Source organism: Muntiacus reevesi, chromosome 9, assembly GCF_963930625.1.
Source record: "Muntiacus reevesi chromosome 9, mMunRee1.1, whole genome shotgun sequence".
In the NCBI taxonomy this organism is placed as follows: domain Eukaryota; kingdom Metazoa; phylum Chordata; class Mammalia; order Artiodactyla; family Cervidae; genus Muntiacus; species Muntiacus reevesi.
In genome coordinates, this window is record NC_089257.1 from 41,845,899 (window position 1) to 41,857,554 (window position 11,656).

General features: G+C 36.0%; 1 protein-coding gene across 1 annotated transcript; it reads left to right on the forward strand.

Annotated features, from left to right (window-relative positions):
• The first annotated feature begins 3,191 nt into the window (after positions 1-3,191).
• On the forward strand, positions 3,192-4,148 carry LOC136174436 (olfactory receptor 52Z1P-like). The gene has a single exon (XM_065944631.1). The coding sequence runs from the start codon at positions 3,192-3,194 to the stop codon at positions 4,146-4,148; it is 957 nt and encodes a 318-aa protein (XP_065800703.1).
• The last annotated feature ends 7,508 nt before the right edge of the window (positions 4,149-11,656 follow it).

The window sequence follows — 11,656 nt, forward strand, 5'->3', positions numbered from 1 at the left end:
TGCCCATGAAATGTAGACAGTCAGGCGCCTTTCACTACGGGATTTCCCAGTCTAGACTACTGGAGCGGGTCGCCATTTCCTTCTCCAGGGGATCTTCCTGACCCGAGGACTGAGCCCTCGTCTCCATCATTGGCAGGTGGATTCTTTACTGCTGAGCCATCAAAAGTAAGTAAGTAAGTGTTAGTTGCTCTGTTCTGCCTGACTCTTTGCAACCCCATGGACTGCAGCCCAACAGGCTCCTCTATCCATGAGATTTTCCAGGCAAGGTTACTGAAGTGGGTTGCCATTTCTCCCTCCAGGGGATCTTCCCAACTCGGGGATCGAACCCGGGTCTCCTGCACTGCAGGCAGATTCTTTACCGACTGAGCTACAAGGGAAGTCCATCAGAGAAGTCCCCTAACAAGCATTGCCTTTCAATTTATTATAAATATCTGGATCAAATGTGAGTCTTTTGACAATTTTCCTTATACCCCATATTCTGACTTCCTAGTACCTTTTGACCCTTCTAGTTACTCTTTTCCTTTCCTCAGCCCCAATCTTCTTGAGTTGCCTACCACTGCTGTTTTCAGCTGTTACACATCCAATGTCTTGCAGTCTGTGATCAGACTTTATCCTCACTAATTTCTTGAAATTGTACTAGATGCTAATGAAAGCCCAATGGTTTTCACTAGACACTAGTGAAGGTCTAATATTTTTATTTGATGTTCTACGCTCAACACAACAGTTTGGAAGTGGCACTGAACAATAAGAGCAATAACAATAATAATAACAACAGCAATAGTGATACCACTGCAAACAATCAGAGTAAGAAAGGCATCGGAGAAAAGACTCAGAACTGTGGAAATGTAGGAGAAAGACGGGTATAATGGGATCAAGGAAATCAAAGGCAAAGAAAGGTTAAAGAAGGGATTGTTCACAAGTGGGAAATGAAGTTTAGATTTCTGTATCTAGAAGGGAACCGTCTATGAGTTAATTTGATTCCAATCTAGGATGTATAGAGAGTTCAGAGTGGTGAAATGCCTCTACCAAGATCTCAGTCTGTTGATGGCATAACTGAGGCTACAGCTCAGCTAGAGCCTCATACCTAGTCCAATTCTCTTTCCAGGGTGCTAAGCAGGTTTGGGTCAGTCACTCACATTGATTCCCTCAGTCATTCCATAGACATGTTAAATATTAATAGTTTCAGAACAATTGCATTAACTTTCTCTGAATTCTGCATCTCCTAGCTTATTCTCTTTATTGGTTAGAGGTATCGTTATTCTTTTCAGAGCAATATGTCTCAAAATATTTTATTGCCTTTCATTTGTCCCTCATATAACCTATCATCTGGCAGCCTATTTTTTTTTTTCTAGACATATTTCTTCTCTATACCCTGTTTTCACTGTTAAAGTTACATTCCTGACTTCTTTGATCTGTTGGAAAATTTTCCTAGAGCAACTCTGGGTAGCTATCTTCCTTCATTTCAATAAGTTTCACCAACTTTTAACTATATTTACTCAACAAAAGTGTATTATACTGGATACTGAAGATGTACTCATAGCTAACAGTGAAATTGAAATGTATTAGAGAACAATATTGCAAAATTTGTAATTAAGAATTATTTAGCTATGCTACTGGGAGATAGGAGATTTAAAAAAGAATTGCCCACCAGCAAAAGTGTTTCTGAAAAAATAAATCTTAATTTTTTTTATCATATTATATTCTTCTTAAAATTTTGCTAAAACATTACAGACTCAGTAAATACAGTTGACTAATAAATTTGTTCTTTGTGTGACAAACTAAACTCAAAGCCACAAAGCCATTATCTTGACTTTTAAAATTGTTTATCTTTAAGACACAATCTACTTGCTCAGTCATACCTCTTATATCTCTAAGCTCTCAATAAGCTAGATGATCTTATTTTTACAGTAACTTAAAAACCTTACTTTAGCTTTTTGTTTGACTTTGTTGTTATTTCCTGAAGTTTTTTGCTTCTGAGAAACAGACTAATGACCACACTTCCACGAATCTTTTCATTATCTCTCTATTGAAGGTTATGCTTCTTTGTGTCATACACATTTGATTGAATATCTCAAATAATTTATCCTGATCTTTGAAGGGAGGTGTTTTGTTGTCTACATTTCATGACCTTCACAAGGGTAGGAATCCTTGAAATAGAAAATATTTATGATCCATATTTGATTCCTTCCTCAGTGAGTTATTAAATACAGAGGAAGCTTAAAGAAATATTCATTAACTTGTTTAACGCTTGTGTGTTTAATTCTTGAGTGTTGAAACTCATTTTCTATTTTGTTATCTACAAGCTGTTTTTTTTCCCTCCCTCTGGAAAGAGTATTCAAATTTGAGCTAAAAAAAAGAAGAGAAGGAAAGGGCAAATATTTGAATATAAGCTGGGAGAAATAAATGGGAAAAGAGAAAAAGCGGGGTAGACAATTGAGACTGGAGGGAGGAAGGTAATGTACGTGAGTGATGGGAGGACATAAGTTCTGTATTATGATGATTTATCAGCCCTTGCTTTGCACAGGATTACTTCACCTGAAATGCATGCATCTTGGGACCATGCAAAGAGAGAACATGGTTTCAATATGCACACTATTAAGTTAGAAAAAGACTGTTCAAAGTAAGGGCTATCTACATTTATATTACTCTTTTAAGTTCTCATTTGATAATGAAAATCTTCATATTAAATCATAAGAATAATGATTGTTATTGAGCTCCCTAAAAGGCCAGACAAGTATTCCGAACACTTGTTTCTTTAGTTCTAAAAAAAAAAAAAGTGTCTATTAATCACCAGGAGTGACTAGTCAGACAAGAAGGAAAACTGATGATACTCAAGAGCTTATAAAGAAGTTTTCATATATGATGCTAAATCAATAAATACAATGTATTGGTCACAGAGCCTAAATGAAATTATAAGCCCATTCAATGTTTATTATTATTGTTATTTTCATTATCATTACTAGTAGCATTAGCTCTATTAAGTCATGGTAACTTTCATGTCAGTTAGTCTATTTGGCTTATCATCCTTGAATCATTACTTATTACCATCCTTTTTTGAGGCAGATAAATTACTGCAATGCCAAGAGTCATACTTAATCTGATAAAACAGCCCTGACACTTCATTCTCATTCTCTCTCTCTTTCTCTCCCTCACCCTATTTCAGGGTCAAGCATCAGAGGACAGAGTAACAGATGACAACCTCTTCAAACTACACTAATCTTAGAGATATTTGGTACACCATGATTGGGATCCCAGGACTGGAAGATGCACACACGTGGATCTCCATCCCCATTTGTTCCATGTACATAGTTGCTGTTGTAGGAAATACTCTCTTGCTATTTCTGATCTTCACAGAGCACAGTCTTCATGAACCCATGTACCTTTTCCTCTCCATGTTAGCCTTGGCAGATATCTTTCTCTCCACTGTCACCACACCCAAGATGTTAGCAATCTTCTGGTTCCAAGAAGGGGGTATATCTTTTGGTAGCTGTGTGTCCCAGATGTTTTTCCTCCACTTCATCTTTGTGGCAGAGTCTGCCATACTGCTGGCCATGGCATTTGATCGCTATGTAGCCATCTGTTATCCACTAAGATACACTGCCATTCTAACACCCTCAGTCATTGGAAAAATAGGCATTGCTTCTATAATTAGGAGTTTCTTCATCTGTTTCCCCTTGGTTTTTCTGGTTTATCGGCTTACTTACTGCGGAAGGAACATTATTCATCACTCATACTGTGAACATATGGGCATTGCCAGGCTTGCCTGTGATAGCATTCAGGTCAACATCTACTATGGGGTGATTGTGGTTCTATTTTCCACATGCCTGGATGTGGTGCTTATCATCATCTCTTATGCCCTAATCCTCTGTACTGTGTTTAGAATTCCTTCCCAAGATGCCCGGCTCAAGGCTCTGGGTGCTTGTGGCTCCCATGTCTGTGTTATATTACTGTTCTATACCCCAGCCTTTTTTTCATTCTTTGCTCACCGATTTGGGGGCCACAGTATACCACTCCATATACATATTCTTCTTGCCAATCTTTATGTGGTGGTACCACCCACTCTCAACCCCATCATTTATGGAGTTAAGACCAAGCAAATTCAGGAGAAATTTATCCAGGTCTTTTCTTTGAGCAAGAAATTTTGCTGATGTAGTTTAAACAGCATAGTTCTTCAATTCTCTATGTAACTCCACTAATTGAAGAGTATCTACAATTATATTTAATATCTTACATCATGCCAGCATTAAGAGAGAACAATAGCATTAAGATTTCAGTAAATCAGATCATGTTAAAATCTTGTTTCACTGCTTTTGTTCAGGACAGTGTCAGACCATGGACATTTTAGAGTCTGTGTAATAATGAGCTTTGTTACAAGTTTAAAGCAAAGAAATTCAATAGCTAATTTCAACTTTATGTTAATATAAACAAAAAGGAGAACTGAAGACACAGCCCACCCACACACACTTAAAAAAAATGAAAAAAAATCTCAAATCAACTTATCAGGGTTTTAGTTTATTCTCCTATAATATGACCGCTGTAAATCAGAGAAAATAGTACCCATGTATTTAGCATCCTGATAATATTAGCTGAGCATCTGGGCTCTAAGTTCAAGCCTTGAATTTCAGATGTATGGCCTTGGCAGAGTGCATTTACTCTTTCTGGAATTCTGTACACTTATCTTTATAACAGGCACAAAATATTCTGTAACTTATAAGGTTGTTAAAATTATTAAGTAAAATGATTTATATAAATCTTCTAAAACACTGCATAGCATGTAATGAAAATGAAGGAAGGTTGTTTATTGTTACTATTACCAGTAATACTACTGTAATCAGCCTGCATCCTACATACACTGGATTTGCACGACAGAGAAAGGAATCTCCTTTATATTTCCTCCTTGTGTGTAACACACATTGCTTCAGTCATGTCCAATTCCATGACCCCATGGACAGTAACCAACCAGTCTCCTCTGTCCATGGGATTCTCTAGGCAAGAATACTGGAGTGGATTGCCATGCCCTTCCCAAAGGGATCTTCCTGACCCAGGGATCCAGCCACCTCTGATATCTTCTGCTTTGATCGGAGGGTTCTTTACCATTAGTGCCACTTGGGAAGCCCATATTTCTCCTTTCCTAAGTATAATTTCAGGCATTATGGGACATAATGATTTTAGGTGATCTTGGGGCATCAAACTATTTTAATTTTTCACTCTGGAGACATGCTCCTCAAATGAATGTCAAAGATCCTCTTGATTATTTTATAATCATACAATAGACTGCATTTATTTTACCATAGTGGTAATAATTATTACTCTTACTAGCAACAGTAAAAGGTATTCATCAGGGAAGAAAAGAAACAGTGAGATGTCTGAGAGCACAAATGATTTATAAAATAATAAAGAATAAAGAATATTTTACATGTTCACTTGTACAAGTACTAATGAAAACTCATGAACATGTTTATTTCCTCACAGCATTGATGACAAAAAATGAAAACTAGAAATATAAATGCACAGGATGAGTGTATTGCAAGACATTTTAAAAATTTGGTACAATTATTACTGAATATGTTAGTACAAAGTGCTAAATTGGAAATATGCCTAAAACATTTTAAAGAGAAGTTACAGGTTGCTGAACAATACATATCAGATGATTTTAAGTATGGGGATGTACACACATATACTAATGTATGGAATCTTAAACACAAGTGTATTTTCATAGAAATTCTGGTAGAATAATTAGAATTCTCCTGATAGTGTGTATATTTTTAAAAGGATATTAAATTAAACTAATTATAAAAAGTTATATCTAATGATTCCTGTACAAGATGAGATATTTAGCATTAGCATGATTTTATATTATTCTACTTCCCCTGCAGATGTCCCTAATATTTTCTTAATTCCTTAAGTATCCAGAATTTATATTTAGTTACTTTAATTGTCTCTTGAAATTATTCTCTTTTTTTTTAACTCTGATGGAGGATATTTTGAGTATTTTTGTAGTAGGATTTTTAGCTAAGTAAAAATAGAATTTCTACTTTATTCTACAAGTTAGCAGTGAAGAAGAGAAATCTAGGTTTTTCATGATTTCCAGATTTTTATATAATTACTGATTAATTATATTGTTTCTGATTCTTTCTGTATTTACTATTTTGCTTAAATTCTGTGCTATTTTCCCTAGATATTGAAAGAAAACAGAAGTATAAAGAAGTGATTTGGGCAAACTTTTGTTTCCCATACATGTATAAACATCAAAATTTTAAAAGATTTTAAGCTTATTAAGTATATTATACTCAGTGAAACTTTCTGTTCTTCTTTTTCTTCTGTAGAAGAAATAACTCTATAAGTTCTATCTTTAAAGTCTATTTTTTAAACTTTTAAATTCATATTGTGAGTGTATTCATGTACAATCAACTATAGTGATTGTGAATTCTTATATTTTCATAAATGCTAGTTGGCCTAAATATTGCTTTAGAACTTGAAATTTGATTCATTGTTTTGTTGATACCTGTTTACAAAAGATAACTTTATTATTTTATTGTTGGATATCACACATATCTCCTTGAAATTTACAAGAAAAAGTATGAACTGTCTTTTTAAAAGATTAATATAACTAACAAACAGTCAAAATTATCAGGAAATAGAAAATATACAACAAAATAAAAATTAACTTCATTATATTTGATAACTAAGACAAATGAGAAAATCCCTTGCTATGTACAAACTACTGAAGCTCATTTTGAAAGAAATAGATAATCTAAGTACTCTCATATCTACTGGAGAAATTGTAGTTTGAAACTTTCCAACAAGGAATTTTCCAGACCCATATAAATTTACTAGATGAGTACAACCAAACAATAAGAATGAAACTAATATGGATTTCATAAAAACTTTTATCAGAAAATGGTAAGGGATAAAGCCCATCCCAAATTATTTAATAAGAGCAGCTCTATACTGCTATATAACCGTGAGTATGCAAGATAAAGAAACCACTACAATATTTTTATAAAGAAAATCCCCTCTCTTTCCACATATATTTGTTCTTCCCTCTGCTATCTATATTTAAAGTCAAACTAATCCTGGGATTTTTTTCCTCTTTGGATCAGCATTACGGAGCGTTCCCATATTTACAATCCTTCGACATGCCTTCCTGTGGAGTTAAGTACCTCACAAGGTCTGATCACCTCCTCATACATTAGTTCACAAATTTAAGTTCTAGCCACATTGTCAGCCTTACACAGTGATAGCAAGTACCTTTTCACAGGGGATGACTGGAAAAGAGTCTGATGCTGGGCAAGATTGAAGGCAAGAGGAAAATGGGATGACAGAGGATGAGATGGTTGGCTGGCATCACCAACTCGATGGACATGAGTTTGAGCAAGCTGTGGGAATTGGTGATGGACAGGGAGGTCTGGTGTGCTGCAGTCCATGGTATCTCAAAGAATCAGACATGACTGAGTGACTGAAATGAACTGAACTTCCAGGTGGTGCTAGTGGCAAAGAATCTCCCAGTCAATGCAGGACATGCAAAAGAACTGGGCTGGATCTCTGGGTTAGGAGGATCCCTTGGAGGAGGTCATGGCAACCCACTCCAATATTCTTGCCTGGAGAATGCCCATGGATAGAGGACCCTGGTGAGCTAGAGTCCATAGGGTCGCCAAGAGTTGGACACAACTGAAGCAACTTAGCAGGCACAAACTTCAAGATCTCATAAATATCAGTATTTTTGAAGATTAAAAGAAATAGATAAAACATGGATCACTGTCAAATACTGTGTATTTGGCATAGTGTGACTCTGGTTGTTTTCTTTAAATTGATAAGACTCCATGGGAACTCTTTAGCAACCTCCAGGTTATAGAGAAGCTAAAAACATCTGAAAATATGATGGTCCTGGTAAGATAATAAGAATAAAAAGAGAAATAAATGCATTTTAATTATAATGTAGGACCAGGTTAAAGAAACAGACTACTAGTTACAAAGCCAATAATTCTAAAGAGTTATTCCAATATCCAATAGCATATTTTAAAATATATATATATATAATTGGGGTTGCGATTGTTTGCAAAATTGCCTTGCAGCCATAGACACAGGGAGGGCTGTGGGAACTAATGATGCAATGAGAGAATCAATGATGCCTCAAAGTGGATCCAGCAAGTTCAAGGATTTACCATTCCAAGAGGAAAGCACCAGCCCTATAAAAGTCAGCAAGAGTTCAAAAAAAACTAAGAGTTCTTCACAGAGACAAGGCCAGTTAATGTGTTCTGGAACTATGTGTCTTCTTGCAGGAGCTAATGACTAAGAATTATCTCTTTTCCTTGTTTAGGAGACTTAATACAACATTTTAAAAACTTCCTAGATATCTGAATATCATGTGACTTAAAATGAACTTTAGAATGTGCATCTGGGTAATTTACTAGCAGTCCAGTTTTGGGACTCAGTACTTTCACTGCCAGAACCTGGGTTCAATCCCTGGTCAGGGAATTAAGATCATGCCACAAGCAGCACAAAGTGGCAAAAATAAATTAATTACTACATTTGACAGAAGAATGTGTATCTGACATATCAGGCAGAAACTGAAGAAATGTATATCACAAAAGAAACTATTAATAGAGGAGTCAGGAAAGTGTAATTGTGATTAACAATTATAAGACAAAATAGTGCAGAGAATATATAGAATCATAGTAAAACTTAAGAATGCAAAAGCATAGGGCTTTAAATGCTTTTATTAAGAGTGAAGTTAAAAAAAATAAGAGTGCAGTCATTTTCGTGTAATTAATTGGAATTACTAGTTTGAAGCATTAGGGCACAGTGTAGGCTTGTGACTAAAGAGGACAATCTCTGGAGTCAGAATTCTAATAATCAAATCTTGGTCCCATTGCTTCTAGGTATAAAATCTTAGGAAACTTATTTTATATGTGTGGATATTCTGTTAAATAGAGGAAATATTTAAGGCACTTGTAACAATATCTGGACCATAAGAAGTGTCCAGTAAATGTCAATAGGGACTAACAGAGTTTTTCCAACAGAATGCACTGGTCATAGCAAATACACTCTTCCAGCAATGCAAGAGACAGTTCTACACATGGACTTCACCAGATGGTCAATACCAAAATCAGATTGATTGTAATATTTGCAGCCAAAGATGGAGAGGTTCTCTACGGTGAGCAAAAACAAGACCAGGAGCTGACTGTGGCTCAGCTCATGAACTCCTTATTGCCAAATTCAGACTCAAATTAAAGAAAGTAGGGAATTAGACCATTCAGGTATGACCTAAATCAAATTTTTTATGATTATACAGTGGAAGTGACACATAGATTTAAGGGATTAGATCTGATAGACAGAGTGCCTGAACAATTATGGACAGAGGTTTGTAACACTGTACACAAGGTGGTGATCAAAACCATCCTCCCCCAAAAATAATGCAAAAAGGAAAAATGGTTGTCTGAGGAGACCTTACAAATAGCTGAGAAAAGAAGAGAAGCTAAAGGCAAAGGAGAAAAGGAAAGATATATCTGAATGCAGAGTTCCAAAGAATAGCAAGGAGAGATAAGAAAGCCTTCCTAAGTGATCAATGCAAAGTAATAAAGGAAAACAATAGAATGGGAAAGACTACAGATCACTTCAAGAAAAGTAGAGATACCAAGGGAACATTTCATGCAAAAATGGACATAATAAGAAACAGAAATGGTAGGGACCTAACAGAAGCAGAAGATATTAAGAAGAGGTGGCAAGGATACCCAGTAGAACTATACAAAAAAGATCTTCATGATCTAGATAACCACGATGGTGCGATCACTCACCTAGGGTCAAATATCCTGCAGTCAGAACACAAGTGGGCCTTAGGAAGTATAACCAGAACTAAAACTACTGGAGGTGATGGAATTCCAGTTGAGCTATTTCAAATCCTAAAAGATGATGCTATTAAGTGCTGCACTCAATATGCCAGCAAATTTGGAAAACTCAGCAGTGGCCATGGGACAGGTCAGTTTTCATTCCAGTCCCAAAGAAAAGCAGTGCCAAAGAATGTTCAAACTACCTCACAATTGCAGTAGACTCTCACACTAGCAACAAAATGCTCCAAGCTAGGCTTCAGCAGTATGTGAAACGAGAACTTCCAGATGTTCAAGCTGGATTTAGAAAAGGCAGAGGAACCAGAGATCAAGTTGCCAACATCTGTTGGATCATAGAAAAAGTAAGAGAATTCCAGAAAAACATCTACTTCTGCTTCATTGGCTACACTGAATACTTTGACTATGTGGATCACAACAAACTGTGGAAAATTCCTCAAGAGATGGGAATATCAGACCACCTTACCTATCTCCTGAGAAATCTGTATGCACGTCAAGAAGCAACAATTAGAAGTGGACATGGAACAACAGACTGGTTCCCAATTGGGAAAGGAATATGTCAAGTCTCTATATGGTCACCCTGGTTATTTAATCTATATGCAGAAAACATCATGTGAAATGCCATGCTGGATGAAACACAAGCTGGAATCAAGATTGCAGAGAGAAATATCAGTAACCTCAGATATGCAGATGACATCACCTTTATGGCAGAAAGCAAAGAGCCTCTTGATGAAAGTGAAAGAGGAGAGTGAAAAAGCTGGCTTAAAATTCAACATTCAAAAAACTAAGATCATGACATTTGGTGCCATCAATACACAGCAAATAGATGGGGAAACAATGGAAACAGTGAGAGACATTATTTTCTTGGGCTCCAACATCACTACAGATGGTGACTGCAGCCATGAAATTAAAAGACACTTGTTCCTTGGAAGAAAATCTATGACAAACCTAGACAGCATATTAAAAAGCAGGGACATTAGTTTGCTGACAAATGTCCATGTAGTCAAAGCTATGGCTTTTTCAGTAGTCATGTATGGATGTGAGAGTTGGACTATAAAGAAAGCTGAAAGCTGAAGAACTGGGACTTTTGAACTGTGGTGTTGGAGAAGACTCTTGAGAGTCCATTGGACAGCAGGGAGATAAAACCAGTCTATTCTAAAGAAAATCAGTCCTGGATATTCACTGAAGGACTGATGCTGAAGCTGATGCTCAAGTACTTTGGCCACCTGATGTGAAGAACTGACTTATTGGAAAATACTCTGATTCTGGGAAAGATTAAAGGCCAGAGGGAAAGGGGACAACAGAGGATGAGATGGTTGGATGGCATCACTGACACAATGGACATGAGTTTGAGCAAGTTCCGGGAGTTAGTGATGGACAGAGAAGCCCTGCATGTGGCAGTCCACAAGGTCACAAAGAGTCAGACACAACTGAGTGACTGAACTGAACTGAAATGTCAATAATCATTTACAAATAAAATAGTAAAATTTAGCTTGCACTTTTGCAGTGTCATGTTGGTGTTGGGACTTGATTTAAATGTAGTACTATGGAAAAAAAATGTTTAACTTATGCCAAAAATGTATTAGCATTATTCTATAGCAAGTAGAATTTGCTAAAATTCAGAAGTATTATCAAAAGAAAAGAATTACTTGAAACCACTCAGAATATGTATATATATATATGTGTGTATATATACATTTGTATATATGTGTGTGCATATATATATTTGTATATATGTGTGTGCATATATATATATAAACATATATAAAATAGTTTGCCTTTTGCATATTATGGATTTTTCTTTTCTTTCA

Coding starts and splice junctions, on each gene's coding strand:
- LOC136174436 (XM_065944631.1), top strand. CDS start 3,192: ATGACAACCTCTTCAAACTACACTAATCTTAGAGATATTTGGTACACC.